This window comes from Simochromis diagramma, unplaced genomic scaffold, assembly GCF_900408965.1.
Source record: "Simochromis diagramma unplaced genomic scaffold, fSimDia1.1 OVJJ01000514.1, whole genome shotgun sequence".
NCBI classification, from domain to species: domain Eukaryota; kingdom Metazoa; phylum Chordata; class Actinopteri; order Cichliformes; family Cichlidae; genus Simochromis; species Simochromis diagramma.
The window spans coordinates 1,930,846-1,947,583 of record NW_024387346.1 but is presented as its reverse complement, the minus strand read 5'-3'; the positions used below and the strand labels follow the sequence as shown (position 1 = coordinate 1,947,583).

The 16,738-nt window shown below is 39.4% G+C and overlaps 4 protein-coding genes across 4 annotated transcripts; all 4 read right to left on the bottom strand.

Annotated features, from left to right (window-relative positions):
- Positions 1-1,221: 1,221 nt before the first annotated feature.
- On the bottom strand, positions 1,222-2,111 carry LOC120718290 (gamma-crystallin M3-like). Its single transcript, XM_040006762.1, has 3 exons — positions 2,088-2,111; positions 1,718-1,957; positions 1,222-1,602 (listed from the first exon to the last, which is right to left on the bottom strand). The coding sequence occupies exons 1-3, from the start codon at positions 2,100-2,102 to the stop codon at positions 1,324-1,326; spliced, it is 534 nt and encodes a 177-aa protein (XP_039862696.1). The 5' UTR covers positions 2,103-2,111; the 3' UTR covers positions 1,222-1,323.
- Positions 2,112-4,672: 2,561 nt separating this feature from the next.
- LOC120718280 (gamma-crystallin M3-like) lies at positions 4,673-5,751 on the bottom strand. The gene is made up of 3 exons (XM_040006750.1): positions 5,740-5,751; positions 5,391-5,633; positions 4,673-4,948 (listed from the first exon to the last, which is right to left on the bottom strand). Exons 1-3 carry the CDS (start codon positions 5,749-5,751, stop codon positions 4,673-4,675), a joined length of 531 nt encoding a protein of 176 aa, XP_039862684.1.
- Positions 5,752-6,763: 1,012 nt separating this feature from the next.
- Positions 6,764-7,507, bottom strand: LOC120718289 (gamma-crystallin M3-like). Its single transcript, XM_040006761.1, has 3 exons — positions 7,469-7,507; positions 7,122-7,364; positions 6,764-7,039 (listed from the first exon to the last, which is right to left on the bottom strand). Exons 1-3 carry the CDS (start codon positions 7,496-7,498, stop codon positions 6,764-6,766), a joined length of 549 nt encoding a protein of 182 aa, XP_039862695.1. The 5' UTR covers positions 7,499-7,507.
- Positions 7,508-9,205: 1,698 nt separating this feature from the next.
- On the bottom strand, positions 9,206-9,952 carry LOC120718288 (gamma-crystallin M3-like). Its single transcript, XM_040006760.1, has 3 exons — positions 9,911-9,952; positions 9,576-9,818; positions 9,206-9,485 (listed from the first exon to the last, which is right to left on the bottom strand). The coding sequence occupies exons 1-3, from the start codon at positions 9,941-9,943 to the stop codon at positions 9,207-9,209; spliced, it is 555 nt and encodes a 184-aa protein (XP_039862694.1). The 5' UTR covers positions 9,944-9,952; the 3' UTR covers position 9,206.
- Between the last annotated feature and the right edge of the window lie 6,786 nt (positions 9,953-16,738).

Below are 16,738 nucleotides of genomic sequence, written 5' to 3'. Positions count from 1 at the left end.
ACCTGTTTAACCCGCAGAGGATTTTCATGCAGACTTCGAATAACACAGTCAGTCTACCTCAGTTTGTTTTGCAGCAGGTTTCATGATATGAAAAAAACAACAACATAATGTTAGACCCGATATCTGATTTAAAACATGAGGACTTACATGTAAGTTTTAAATTTCCAGTTTATCCAACCCCACTGAGCGGTCCTTTAAATCTAAGCTCTCTTCTTCCTCTCCTGTCCTGTCTTTATCTTTCTCCATCTCTGAGTGAAGTTAGCTCTCTTTCCTTTTTCTCTCTGTGAAATGCACCAGCGACAACTTACGGACACCTGTAGTTATTCTAGTGCTGTGCCAAAAACCCCTATAAAACAGAGGCTTTGCTTCTGTTCTGTCGTTTTATTTTTATTTTGCTAATTCAAGTTTAGAAAGTTCTTGTGACTCCAACAAAATGGATATTGTTCTGTTTACTGAACTGTGCAGAACAAAAGAGTATTATCACACCAACAGGTCGCAGTGCAGTTCTGCTGTGGATCAACCTGGCTCCTTTATAAACTGTTACAGTGCAAACAACATTGTTTTTGCTTTCATTGTTTTCTTCCTAAAAAGAAAGCTGGTATGACTGCAGTATATTTACACAATTTGTTTAGCTTTAATAAGAGAAAAAAACAAGGTGCAGATTTAAAGCTGGCAATGTCTTCTTATGAATAGCATGTCCTATATATGTGACTATGTGTTATAACCTGCCATCTTTAATTTAATTAAATTGTAATTATTCTAACTAGAAGGGAAACAGCATATGCTATTGAAAAATATTAAAGAATTAGTTGCCATTTATTCTGTATGCTGCCTTTTATGCATACATTTCCTTATATTCAAAATTACATTGGCACAATTAATAAATTATGTGTAATTTAAATTGTTGTGCCTTTTTACAGGTCGTTGCATGAATAAAAAGGCAAATGTTGCAGAACAGAAGGACTGCATTCACATATTCTGCATTTCTAATATTGCTGTGTATTTAATGTATTTAAAATTTGCCTAAATGTAACCATTTACTGTGGTTACATTTACAGATATAAATAAAAATGGTGATATGCTGTCATCTGGTGGTGTGCAGCATAGTGACCCTAAAGGTTTGCTGTTAAACTGAATACACAGCATAGCACTTAAAAGTTAGCTGTTGCTACTTACAGCGTTATAATTTATACAAAAATGTAACCTATGTTTGCGTGTCTTATTTTGGTTTGTTGTGCAAGTTTCCGATCACTCAGTGACAAATTCAATTAAAAGAGAATTATTAGATTTTTATTTAAAATCATGCTTTTATACACTGGTGCTCTAATAACAGGAATCCATGATGCGCCTCATGCTATTGAACCTCATCCCGCTCATTCCCATCTCCCTGAAGCTCCTGTACTCTCCGGGCCTCAGGTACATCATCCTGCCTCTGTAGTGGGGCTGCTCGTACATCAGCCAGTGGCCGTCCATCACGTGGCATGACTGGCAGTCGGACATGCGGAAGCGATCCATCATGTTCTCGCAGTCGTCCATCAGTTCGTACATCTGACCTCCGAAGTTCTCCCTCTCATAGATCCTCATCCTGAATTGGCCTCTGTGCTGTAAATTGAAATGAATAACAATGAATCAAAGAGATCTCGTTAATATGCTTTCGCCAGGTTCAGCATCTTACACCATATGTCAGATATTAGAAGGAGTTTTCAATTTACAGTACCATGGGGATCATGCGGCAGGACCTAATGCAATCACTCATGCCCATACGCTGGTAGTCAGAGTACTCTCCCCTCCTGACAAAGAACTGATTTCCCATGTAGTTGGTACGGTCGTAGACCATGAAGCAGCCGCTCTCCACCCTGCAGGAGTGGCACCTGCTCAGGTAGGAGGACATGTCAGCACAGTCGCTGCTGGTCTCATAGGAACGACCCTGGAAGTTCCTGTCCTCATAGAAGATGATCTGAAATTGAAAAAAAAGAGAAAAAACAAGGACTGTTTGATATCGTACTTTTTGCATCGCATCCACATTTGTTCAGCATCCAATCAAATGCAAAAAATCCGAACAATGAAATAGCCAAAGCTGCACACACCTTTCCCATGGTCATGGTTTCAGTTAGGACTCTTTAGGCTCAGAAGGACTGCACAGTTTTCACGACATCCCACGAGTTGCTTTTATACCTGACCTCACGCCGAAAGATACATGACCCCATTGTTCAAATTCCTGACAGAGCAACATGGAGCAGAGGCCCCCCGTGTACGTTTCAATTCAAAGGGACCTTCAACGGATCGTGATTTGCGGGGGTTGCATTTGTGAGAAGAGGCCCCGCTGTGTATTGTCTTTGCAGCTGAATAACAGAGAGAGCGTGTTTTCCACAAACATAGCATTCTTTGAAGGCCTCATTAAAGTTTTCATCTCTAATGTTTCACAGGTGAAAGAACATTCTGTTTTTTTGTTCTTTTTGCCAAAAATTAGCCAAAAATCAAATCTTTAAAATCTGTTAAAATTTAATTGGACTCAATAGAGGATTGAATCAATTCATTAAAACTGAGTAAACCTATAAAACCTATAAGGGACAGATAATCTACTGATATGTTAGTCTAAATATGTCTCCATCAAGTATTTTTTGGCCCTCATTTAGTTTAATGTAATGAATGAGATGTTGCCAATGAATTTCATGGATATCATGGTGATTTATTCATGAAGCTAATCCTTACATAATTTGTAGATGATATTCAAGCCCTTTCATAACAAGTGTACTGCAGGTGATTTCTTCTTTTTTAACCCATTAACTTGAATACTGGAGTTATATGCATGGCTGTGTGATTGACATGTCTCTTGACACTATTAGCTGTAGACAATGGCTGTTGTCTGAACTGGACCTCTCAACTGCATTTGTTTTGTTGGTGTCTTCTGGAGCTTTTTTAATGGAATTACTTGGCAAATGTTTTCATGTGATGTACAGTATGGTCTCACTTCCATTAAATGTGGGCATTTTGATGAGGGAAGTTATAGTGCTTTATTAGGCTGTTAGCACTGAGTAGCAGACAACTGCTGCTGTGACTTGGAGCTATATAAATAAAATTGAACTCAACTGAAATTGAATTATTTGTACAGCATGCTAACCAGGCTTTTCCACATTTCTACCTGGCTTAGGATTCCACTCTGTCATCCAAACCTTGTCACTTTTGGCTCCCAAAACAAACAAACAAACAAACAAACAAACAAACAAACATTGGCCAAAACATTAGCACTAACGTCTTAAAATGTGTTCCAAAACCAGTGGGTGACCTCAAAGTGGAAATGTTAATGTTTTATAGCTGATGAAATGTTTTATTTGTTAATGAAATTGTCATTGACAAATTAACAGTGGATATCCATGCAGTCCTCCCATGACTTTCCTTCATATGTATGTATGAGAAAAAAAAAAAGAGTTTTTCTATATTACTGTAATTTCTCACATAAAAACAATACACTGGGTATAGATGTAGGTTGTTACGATCTGGAGTTATACTCTTTGACTTCAGCCATTAAAACAATAAATCAAAATCTCTAAAAATCAAAGTAAGATAGTAAGATCCTCGGTGAGGTAGAGTAACTATTGCTTTCTTCTTTTAAGGTTTCCTAGCTTTAAATTCTACATATTTTATTTTTCTTTACAGTTTAACACATTTCCAGCTGCTGTTTTCTTATGAGATTATTTCTGACTTATAATAATAATTTTTAGACAACAACAAGCATTGTTTGCCTTTTTCAGGCAGTCTGATACAGATGGGTCAGATATAAATGTTCGCTCTCGGATATGATGTGAAAAACAAGGTTTGTTATAAGGCCAATGTTGATACATGGCCATATAACTGGATCAGAACTAGATTGTATTTTCTTCTGAAAGTGACAAGAATGACCGAAACAGTGCTCTTACTGTGAATATTTACTGGAAGAAATCTGATGTCGCAAGTCGCAAGAAAAACATCTTTCATTTTTTGATATGAAAAATACTTTCGTGCAACAACCTTTGGCTTTTAATTGGAGTCACAAAGACCAAGTTTCCTTTTTGATGGTCACGTCAAAACAAATAACTAACTTCTAAGTCAACTGATGCTATCAAATGAATATGTGTACGGACTTGAATATTGCCATTATATTAAAAGTGCAGTACAAGGAAAGAGAAGGACATTTTTTTCACATGCCACAAATCTGTGTTAGCACATGTTGATGGAGTCCGTTATGTTAAGGTGGAATGAACGCTTCATGGACTGTGCCTTTAAGAACTGATCAGTCACTACATTATATGCTACAAAACAAATCAGGCATAATTAAATAACTATATGAGTCTAACTGAAAATGTTCAAAGATACTTTAAAATATTCTTAATCACTTTTTAAAAATCATCAATAACTCCAACCATATTTACAATAATCTTCAGAAGAGACGAGGTCGCCTGGAAAACCTGGAAGATGTATGTATATTTGAATAATGCCTAGGAGAAAATAATGATGGGGAGCAAGACTTTACCAAATCTTATTTTCTACTGTTTATTTCAATTTTGGAATCACATAACACAATGTAAAAGGATAGTTAAATCACATTAATTGATTACCACTATTACAAATTGTGTATGCCATCTGGTGCATGAAAATTCTTTTATTTCTTTACGAGATTAAAATGTGTTTGTTGTTAACAGGATTCATTGATGCGTCTGATGGAGCTGAATCTCATTCCGTCATATCCCATGTCCCTGAAGCTCCTGTACTCTCCGGGCCTCAGGTACATCATCCTGCCTCTGTAGTGGGGCTGCTCGTACATCAGCCAGTGGCCATCCATCACGTTGCAGGACTGGCAGTCGGACATGCGGTAGCGGTCTTGGAAGTTGTCGCAGTCGTCCATGAGCTCATACATCTGACCTCCGAAGTTCTCCCTCTCATATATCCTTACTCTGTAGGACCCTTTGTGCTGTTAATATTACAATGTAAGGATGAATTATTTTATATAATAATCTTAGCAATAAACCTTATTTATAAAGTATTCTTTAAACCAAGTTACAAAGTGCTTCAAAGAAAGAAATTGAAAAGAGAGACATAAAAAATTTCCTAAAAGTTTTAAAATAGTGCTTCAAGAAAATATTTAAGTTGCTATTTTGATTTCAATGGGCGAACTGTCCCACAGTGTGAGAGAGTTAATGACAGAGGCCCCAAACCAGCTAAGCCTTATTACCAATTTAAGGAACCCAGACCAGCGTATGTAAGAGACGAAGGCTTTGATATACTATTCATTCTGTGAACTATGTTGATGGACATCTTGCAAAAGCCATATCACATATAACACATAGGTTATTATTATTATTATTAGGCCGTATTAGTTTATATATGAAAGTTTAGCAATCTCTGTACTGTACCATGGGGATCATACGACAGGATCTGATGCAATCGCTGAAACCTATCATACGTTGGTAGTCTGAGTACTCGCCCCTCCTCATGAAATACTGGTTTCCGATGAAGTTTGGGCGGTCGTAGACCATGAAGCAGCCGCTCTCCACCCTGCAGGAGTGACACCTGCTCAGGTGAGAGGACATATCAGCGCAGTCGCTGCTGGTCTCATAGGAGCGACCCTGGAAGTTCTTGTCCTCGTAGAAGATGATCTGGATCCAACAGACGAGGCAGAATTCAGTAAACATTTTAAAATCATAGCTTTTGTTTTAGGTCAGAAAGATAAAAATTTTGATCTATTTTCTCTAATACACGTACCTTGCCGTGCATCGTGGCTGATAGACTGAATGACGCTATAGCAATCCTATCCCAGATTTAAGCCTTTTTTATAGCTAACGTGACATCCAGACAGTTGATGTCACCATTGTATGGAAACCATGAGTCAGCAGCATCCAATGTTAGTCCCTCTGTGAATGCTGATGGCAAAGGGTTGTTATGCATCCTCTGACAGGCTCTATTATTCTAGATCAAAAGAGTTTCTTTGTGATTACCTTGAAAATGATTTAGTGTTTTTATTTTGTGGTGATATACTCAAAAAGTAATAGAGCCGTATTTAAATGTAGTTATTTGTGCCAGTACCACAAATGCTGTTGTTAAACTGATACTACACCCTGAATGTATGTAAATGGTAATGCAATGGTGCTTGAGCTAATTTATAAAGGTTCATGTTTTTTTTTTTTTAATCTATACTGTAGCAAATAATTGGTTGATGTTAGACACATACACACATGCTTACTTATAACAAGGTGGTGCTTTTCTTTGGTTTGTATTTAACATTCATTTCAGGCGTAATCTGAAGGTATTATGTGGCATACTATAATATAACATTTCAGTGAAAGTTTAAGTGGAAAAAACGATTAAATTAAATATTATATTTACTTTGTTTGGGGTTTTAAGTTAACACTGCTTAATAACTTACTGATCTGCAATAAAGAGGTTTTTAATCAAAACTAGACTTTGATGTGGTTTAATAGAACAACAATATTTAATGTGTGCTGTGTATAATACTGGGATTAGTTTATAAAACTGTGGCACACTTTTTGATTATTTATAGAGAATTAAATTTTCCCCCCAAGTTCATGTGGTGTATTTATTATTTTGTTAAGTTGATGGTGATGGTGTGTGTCTCTAGAGAATAATGTAACCATTTCATTGTGTTTTTTTCCCTTTCAAACCCCTTTAATGATCGTTTATTCACTATATTAGAGGAGATAATAAAGAACAACACAAAAAGTCACTGATGTAAGATTTTGTCTTTATCTTTTATTTTTTGTGAATTTGTTTAGCACATGTCCATGATGCGCCTCATGCTCATGAACCTCATCCCGCTCATTCCCATCTCCCTGAAGCTCCTGTACTCTCCGGGCCTCAGGTACATCATCCTGCCTCTGTAGTGGGCTTGCTCGTACATCAGCCAGTGGCCGTCCATCACGTTGCAGGACATGCAGTCGGACATGCGGTAGCGGTCCATGATGCTGTCGCAGTCGTCCATCAGCTCGTACATCTGACCACCGAAGTTCTCCCTCTCATAGATCCTCATCCTGAACTGGCCTCTGTACTGTTAGAGAGAATGGAAAAATAATGTGTTATGGAGTTTGCACTTGTACTAGAAACAGGATTTCATGCTGCATTCTACCTACCATGGGGATCATACGGCAAGACCTGATACCACCGCTCATGCCCATCATGCTCATGTAGTCAGCGTACTCGCCCCTCCTCATGAAATACTGGTTTCCCATGTAGTTGGGGCGGTCATAGACCATGAAGCAGCCGCTCTCCACCCTGCAGGAGTGACACCTGCTCAGGTAGGAGGACATGTCGGCGCAATCGCTCATGCACTCATAGGAGCGACCCTGGAAGTTCCTGTCCTCGTAGAAGATGATCTGAAAAAAAGGAGTGCATTAGTTCATTTAGAGTTCACCAAAATAATACGATCTATATTCTGTATGCTCTACAACATCAGTGCATATGACGTTCATAAGCTCACCTTGCCCATGCTCATGTCAGTGGTGGACATACTTAATGATGAGCTGCTGCTGTTGCTACTGCTACTGCTGCACTGCTGTCCTCTTTGGTTTAACCCTTGCTTTTATACCTGACCAAACCCTACAGAGTCAGTGGGCCCCCATTGTTTAAACCCCTGACCCAGCAACATGGTATAGAGAGCTGTACCAGCATGCGGTACTGTGTCATATAATCACATGATTGGGCAAGCGAAGACTTTAGAAATTTGACCTTTTGACGAGTAACACAAAGCCTCTATTCTCAGCTCTAAGGTTGTCATGCCCATTTAGATGCATTAAACCAGAGACCTTCAATCAGAGTAACATAAAAATAATTGATTAAGGTTTTGTAAAGTAGAAAGAACTCACAGTGCATGCTAATGGAATGTAGATGTTTATTGCACATTTTTTCTGGACATAAGTTAAAATCAGCAACTCAGAAACTGAAAAACATTTTGTAGAATTTGCACTATTAATTGTCATCATCATGATCATTTATTTGGAGGATTATAGATATATTCAGTTTTAGCATGGTTTATGTGTCTGTTTTTAACATTGTGTTTGCATAATTTTGCAGTGTTCGATTCTTGTGGTATCTGATTTGATTGCCTTCTTAAATAATATAAATATTTCTCAAATTGATAATTGTATTTTACTCTGTAAAAAGGCTAAATCTAAATACTCTGTATTTAGATTTAGCCTTTTAGAACCTTTTGGCTCTTTATTTATGAATTGAGCTTATGGCAACCATCGTCTTTTCTTGCACCAAATAATAAATAAAAATAATAATACAAGTGGAAACAGATGGCACAATCAGTATTTTCTTAATATACAACATGTTAGAATTAACTTTCACAGTACAACAATCTAAATAAATGTCTGATTTTTTTAAGTGTCTTGTTTTTAACTTCAGGAGTAAAACCACAATGACCAATTATCCAAACACAGTAAATAATGACTCACTGTCTGTATTGTTCCTGATGCAAACAGAGTCATTGTTAAAAACGGAATAATTTCTGGGATTGTTTATATTAGACACACCACCTTTAAAACGAAAAAACAAACAAACCCCAATACATGTATATGATGGCAACAAATTTTTTATTAATAAATATACAACATGTCACAGTATTTACAACTTCATTATAGGGTGTAGGTCTGAGTCACTTCAACCGTATCCTCAAGCAATTTTTAAGCACTTGTAGCTTGTAGCTAAATACTGGACAGATAGTTTCAGAATTCATTTAGTGATTAAAAATAAGAAAATAAGAATAAAAGAAACTTAAACTATTAATGATGCATAAAACCAAATTTTAAGCTAAAAAATTTAACATAGATTAGCATCATCAGATGTTTTTATGACCAAGTTAGTGTCAGTCAGATGACACTTACACATGACATAAACAGAAAACATGTTACTTTGACAATTGTTTGAAAATTCCCTTATTTTGATTTTATCTTTCAGTTTTTGAAAATGCTAATTGGTATTCTATTCAAGATCACACTTTATATTATCAGGTATCATCAGCTGAATACAATTTAGAATCAATATTTGCTTGCTATTGTGTTTGTTGCAGATAAAATTATAAAACTTCAAATATTTTCAGTATATATATGTATCACAACAATGTATCATTTTTTCATGATGAGTTAATTAATAATCTTGACAAAGGTCAAAGTACTGTAAAATTATTTTATTTAGTGGCATTGGACAGTGAACATTTAGTAACAGGAGTCCATGATGCGCCTCATGCTCATGAACCTCATCCCGCTCATTCCCATCTCCCTGAAGCTCCTGTACTCTCCGGGCCTCAGGTACATCATCCTGCCTCTGTAGTGGGCTTGCTCGTACATCAGCCAGTGGCCATCCATCACGTTGCAGGACATGCAGTCGGACATGCGGTAGCGGTCCATGATGTTGTCACAGTCGTCCATCAGCTCGTACATCTGACCACCGAAGTTCTCCCTCTCATAGATCCTCATCCTGAACTGGCCTCTGTACTGTAGGGGAAACAGTTCACAACAAAGAATTTGAATATATAATTCAAGCCTATCTGGAGGAAAATGATATCCACAGCACAGCTTTCCTACCATGTGGATCATACGGCAAGACCTGATGCAGTCTGACATGCCCATCATGCTCATGTAGTCAGCGTACTCGCCCCTCCTCATGAAATACTGGTTTCCCATGTAGTTGGGGCGGTCATAGACCATGAAGCAGCCGCTCTCCACCCTGCAGGAGTGACACCTGCTCAGGTAGGAGGTCATGTCAGAGCAGTCGCTCATGCACTCATAGGAGCGACCCTGGAAGTTCCTGTCCTCGTAGAAGATGATCTGAAAAACAGCAAAATAAAATCCTTCTTTAAAAAGCAGCAGTTATTTGGAAGCAGTAATCACTGTTGATTAAAAAAGAAAGAAATCTGTACCTTGCCCCTCATGCTCATGCCAGTGTTGCTCATGTTGCCTGCAAGTGAGTAGTTACTCCTGTTCTGTCCTGTTCTCTACCTGGTTTAACCCTTTTCTTTTATACCTGACCAAACGTAAAGAAACCCCTCCCCTACACCAGAGAACCCATTACTCAGCAACTTGCTAGTGAGGCCCACAGAAAGCAAAGGTTAGGTCCATTTTTTTTTATAGACACTGGGCACCAGCAGTCTTTAGAAAGGCCTTTTCTCTTTTTACAGAATGCATTTTCAACAGTGCTTGTTAAATGTGAATAGGTTGGCCCATGTAATTGTTAAGAATTGTGTTTATGACCCGTGTCACACATAAACTGTCAAAACTGGGTGTTTGAATTGTTTTTCACGGTGAACATGCTTGTTTCCACTGTAGAATATGAAAAATAAATTGACTGTAGCAAAAAGACATTTTAAATTAGTTGCTGATACATTTACATACAACTACATCGTACTCCATCAGAAATTGTTTATATTGTATTTTGGTTATAAATCCTCAAACGGATAAAGAGGAGGAAGAATACATCAACAAAATATTGACTGTGTTAGACAAATGCAAGTATGATATCATGTAACTGTGAGATTAGTGTTAATTACAGAGTGTTTGTTTGATGTTTTTGATCGTTTGACCTTTGGGTAGGTGATGACCCCACCTTAATACTAACTCTTTCTTTTTATTAAATTATTCTCCCAGTCTTAGCCAAGGGCACAAAGAAAACACCACAAACTTTCCCCCCAAAAAGTCAGTTTTGGCTTTCTCCAAAATAAAGGAGAGATTTTTTTTACCTATGATGGCTTAACGTTTGTTATACTCTTACCATAACTAAAGAAGCCGTGTACAATTTTGCCTTCATTCTGTAAAAACTGAAGCTGTTTTGATCCCTCACTTATAACAGCTTATGTACAAGAAACTGCCACGTTTGTTTAAATCTGAAAACACATTTTAGCTCTATTAAATGCTATAAAACTGTCATGTCTTATGTTTTTTTTTTGTCAGAATATTTTTTTATGGGCGAATTTAAACTTTATTTTCATATCATGTTATCATACAAGGTCATTATAATAGCAAAACTGCATGAATTTATAATATTAATTTAGATTATTTTCTGCTACACTGGAGATTTCTTTACTTAAAATTCAATAGAGAACTGAAAAAAAAAGCTTTTTGGATAAACTTGACAGGATCATATCAACATAGTATCTGAAAGGTCTCCAAGTTCAAGCTCATTTTCTAGTTGCTGTTCCTTCTGGGTCATAAAAATGCTCTAATATGAAGAAAAAGAGGACAATGTACCATCCTTTCTGACCTCGTTTGAAGTCTGGGCTTGAGTCTGGCATACATTTCCAGCCAGAGGCTAGCTGTCTTGGTAGAACTGCAACACCACAGGTGGTGTTCTACAGAGGAGACAATGATCTCATCCTCCAGGGCTGCAAAAACCCAAATAGGTACAAACCAGTAGCATAGGAGGTCATAGTGTTATGTGTATATTTTAGAGTATTGAGAGTGAAAGCCCGATGATGAACTCACTTTAGCTCCCAGTGTGGTGTTGAAGTCTCTCTATACCTGGGAGGTGAATTAGGGGCTTGATCAGAAATTACATCCAATGGTATGTTGTGTAATCTGAAAACACAATGAGCCATAATTTCGATTGTTTGCTGGTATGTGGGAAATTCGGGAAGGTGCACAAAGTGGTCTGCCTTAGCAAAATACTCCATAATGGTGAGAATGAATGTGTTCCCATTGAAGTGTGTTAGACCAGAGGAAAATCTAGAGCAAAGTGTGACCAAGGATATTAGGGGTGGATAACAGTCTAAACAGACCAACAGGAGGCAAGTAAGAGGCTGCATTTGGGACACAAATAACACTGACACATGCAGAAGAGAGGGCCACAAGAAAATTCTCTAGTGAAAGATTATTCGGATACCTAGTTGAGAGATGAATATGCTGGTGTGTGCCCACTGTACTTGGTACAAAAAGACAGTTAGTGGGTCCACCTCAAAGGTCAGGTCCATCCAACAATGGATCACTGCCTCAATTTCCTTGGTGAATATACCAACTATTCAGGAAGCTGGGAGAAAACATGTGCTTTCATGTGCTTGGGTTATAGAATAAGTGTTGGGACAAGGCATTTCTAGAGTCTGTGCAATGTTTAATCTTGAAATTCAACTTTACAGAAAATATGGACCATTGCACCTAATCATAGTTGAGCCATGTAGGTAACTTGGCATAGGGAAAATTCTTGTTGTGTTTGGCACTCCTCCGGCCAGGTTCTCCTCACTTACAAGGGCAACTTGACAGCCAGTGATTTATAATATCATACTTGCATTCTGCAGGGGAGAGACAGGGAGACAAGCAGGCACAGGGGCTGTCATGAAGCAGATGCTTGGCAAGCAGGATGAGGACCCAAATGCAGGACTTGGGAGACAAATTGCAAACTCAAAAACAACTTTGAAGTTTAAGTCTTTAAAAGACATAAAAATATAAAACAATGGTAGAGCTGAATCCAGGAATTCAATAACTAGTAATCTAGGAGGAAACATGGAGCATGGGAGCACACAACCAAGAGGGATGACATGACAAAGGAAAAGGGGAGACTAAGAGAATATATGCACAAGATAATGAGGCTAGGGGTGTAATAATAAGTCTAAACAATAATCTAAGAAGCAAATAGAACATTAGAATTATAAGCAGAAATTCAAAGGTCCACAAAGGACAACTTCTACATGTAAAACCCAGGACCATGACTCTGGCTAGACAAGGACAGGGACAGAAGTGAATCTCCCTTAGGGGTGGTGAATGCATGTTCAGCAGCTGTGTCCCAAGTGAGAAGAGCTTTCACTGAGGTGAGTCTTCTGAATGGGCCTGCAATCCTGCTACAGTCACAAATGAGTCTGGGGCAGAGCTTAGTGAATTGTTAATCAGGTTAATTGGATTTCTTCCCCCCTAGTCTTGTATAAGGCTAGAGTCAGTGTCACTACTGGTAGCATGATGAGATACCTGGACCCTACCGAAGTTTCACAGGTGACAAAGGAACACACAGAACTGAACGGCACCATCTCCTGGAGGAAAAGTAGGTTGTAAAGACATTAACTGACAGCAAGTACTCCATCAGTGACCTTTCATTTTGACCAGTTGATATCAGAGCAGTTTTAACATATAATAGCCAAGAACCAGAGGATTACCAGGATTCTTGATGATCTTGAAACCGAATTTGTGATGATTTCAAGACAGAATGAGATGAATATTTACTGTTTTGCACTAATGTCAACTTATTCAAATTCATAATCCTCTGAAGGGCTTTCTCTTCTGCCACTAAACCATGTAGCGATGATAACACACTCTGGAGGAAGCAGCATTAAAAAGACTACAGCAGCTTCTTATGCAGGTTGTTTTTCACATAATCAGTGATTCTCTCATAGATCACCTGCTGCTCAAGATGAGATGCATGAGTCCATCTTCTGTAAACCTCTCTACTCTATAGATATACTCCTATGGATGAGGTGGGACTTCATAATGACAGTGGTAAGTGCCATGGGACAGTTTTTAAAACTGCTTTTTGGACTTCCTTCTTTATCATTAGGTGTGTTATTTAAATCCTAAATTGTTTATTGTTTCACTTGATTTTTATGTTCTTGCATATTATCTTGAGCCTTTAATTTATTGATCCGATTAGCTGTCATTGAGTGTTCATCTGTGTTCCAAGTGTATCAGTGTTCCCTTAGCTACTTCCTGTTTTAATTTGTTGAGTCCTTATCTCTTATGCTTTTAGTTTTACTTACCTCATCTCATTGTCTTTGATTAGTTTTAACTGTTTCTTATCACCCAGGTGTTTCCGCTCTCTGAGTTGCTCTTGTTGTCTGTACATATAGCTTATGTACAGACAGTGTTCAAGAAGAACACTTCTCCAACTCCAACCCCCGACGCATGTGGCAAGGACTCCAGACCATTACAGACTACAGGACCACCAAACCCTCCCCCGCATCCTCTGATGTCTCCTTCCTCAACGAGCTCAACAACTTTTATGCTCGTTTTGAGCGAGGGAACCCCACAACCACAACCAAAGCAGACGTGACGCCAGACCACCAACTTCTGACTCTCTCCCCCACCGATGTAGGAGCGGTGCTGAGCAGGATCAATGTCCACAAGGCTGCAGGTCCCGATGGCATCCCCGGGCGTGTTCTCAGAGCGTGTTCTGGGGAGCTTGCAGGAGTGCTCACAGACATATTCAACCTGTCCTTGGCCCACGCTGTGGTACCGGCCTGCTTCAAATCCACCTCCATCGTCCCGATACCCAAAAACTCCAACCCATCTTGCCCCAATGACTACCGCCCAGTAGCACTCACCCCCATCATCACTAAGTGCTTAGAGCAGCTGGTCCTAGCACACTTCAAATCCTGTCTCCCCCCCACCCTGGACCCCCACCAATTCGCATACCGCCAGAACAGGAGCACAGAGGATGCAGTCTCCATCGCAATGCACTCTGTCCTCTCACACCTGGACAACAACAACACCTACGCCAGAATGCTGTTTATAGACTTCAGTTCAGCGTTCAATACAATCCACCCCTCACAACTCATCAGGAAACTGACAGACCTGGGCATCAGTTCCCTCATCTGCAAATGGTTACTGGACTTCCTGACCAACCGCCCCCAACATGTCCGGCTGGATAACCGCTGCTCATCTACAATCACGATGAACACCGGTGTACCACAAGGCTGTGTGATGAGCCCTTTCCTCTACTCCCTCTTCACCCACGACTGCAGACCCCCTGATGGTTCCAACACCATCATTAAGTTTGCAGATGACACCACGGTGATTGGCCCCATCAGTGACAACGATGAGGCCGCCTACAGGGAGGAGGTGGATCGTCTGGCTGAGTGGTGCGACACAAACAACCTGCTGCTTAACACCGAGAAGACCAAGGAGCTCATCGTGGACTACAGGAGGAATGCTGACCCACATCTACCCATCCACATTAAGGGGACGGCTGTGGAGCGTGTGAACAGCTTCAAGTTCCTGGGAGTCCACATCTCCGAGGATCTCATCTGGACAACCAACTGCTCCAAGCTGGTCAAGAAGGCTCACCAGCGCCTCTTCTTCTTGAGGACTCTGAGGAAGAACCACCTGTCCTCAGACATCCTGGTGAACTTCTATCGCTGCACCATCGAGAGCATCCTGACCAACTGTATAACAGTCTGGTACGGGAACTGCTCTGCCTCGGACCGGAAGGCGTTGCAGAGGGTCGTGAAAACTGCCCAGCGCATCGCCGGAGCACCACTTCCTGCCATAAAAGACATCTACAGGAAGCTGTGTCTGAAAAGGGCTGGGAAAATCATCAAAGACCCCAGTCACCCATCACATGGACTCTTCACCCTCCTGCCCTCTGGGAGGCGCTACAGGAGCCTCCGGACTAAGACCACCAGGTACCGGAACAGCTTCTTCCCCACAGCTGTCAGACTCCTGAACTCTGCCTCCTGACATCTGACCCACGTTAAACTCATGGACTGAACATACACACACCCACAATGGACAACTGTACCCTCAAACACACAATAATAACATGGACTGAACCACCACTCACAACCACTAGCACTTTATATAGCCTCTCTAGAAATTATCCACATATCTCACTTATCTTAACTGCACTACTGTTTAGCTCTGTGTAAATAATCATTCTGTACATATGATAATTTTTAACCCTACAACTGTTTACAACTTGCATAGTTCCCATTTCTGTATAGCTGTATATCTCAGATTTCTGTGACGTTATTTATTTCATATTCTGTATAGTTTTTCATATTTATATCCTGTTCATATCTTGTACTCACTACAGCCTGTACATACTTATAGTTATAGAATATTCACAACATACTTCATACTGTGTACATTATAACACACCATAATAGACCCATTTCTGTAATATACTTACATATCTATATTATTGCTAATATATATTGTAATATATCTATATCACTAAAGCACTTCTGGATGGATGCAAACTGCATTTCGTTGCCCTGTACCTGTGCATGTGCAATGACAATAAAGTTGAATTCTATTCTATTATGTTTCCCCCTTTAATATTTATTATTGTGGTATTTTTACACTGGAAACATTTCGTTTTTAGGTTGATGAACTTTGTATTTTTGGGCCATTCACTGCCTTAAAAACAATGGTAAACAGACTGGTTGTTATTTAGCATTTTCTCAAAATGCTTCATAGAAACCTAAATGAGGCAGTTTTCTATTTGAGTGTCTTATCCAGTGTTTTTCCTCTGATTGCAAATTTGATGTGTAGATGAAATTTTGGAAGGATGGCTTTTAAGGAGTCTGTCTAGTCTGTTACATTTTTATGATCTAGAACGTAACAGGTAAAATGTCACAGGGCCAAGTGGTCAGTACCAAAACTGGACTTAGGTGCAGAAACCCAGAACAGAGACAGCAGGTGGTTTTACAATATATTTATTGGTTAACCTTGGACTTGAAAGCTTGGCAAGGACAAAAATAGTGAAACGCAGAATTTGATGTGGCGTGGCCTGGGTAACGTGGCTACGGGGACGTGCATCTAGTGAGGGGAAATGGGCCTGAGATGTAGACTGGAATACTGGAAGTAGTAGACTGGAAGTAAGCAGTCACACTGAGGGAGAGAGAGGACAGAGTTAGGGAAGTAGCTGAGTGGAGGTCTGAAATTGGTAAGTATATTATGTAACTATTCTTACTTACAGGAGGAGAAAAAGAGTGATGAGGAGGGTGACGTGAATCCGGGGTGAGCTGAGCATTGTGAAAAGGCTGACCTGAGAT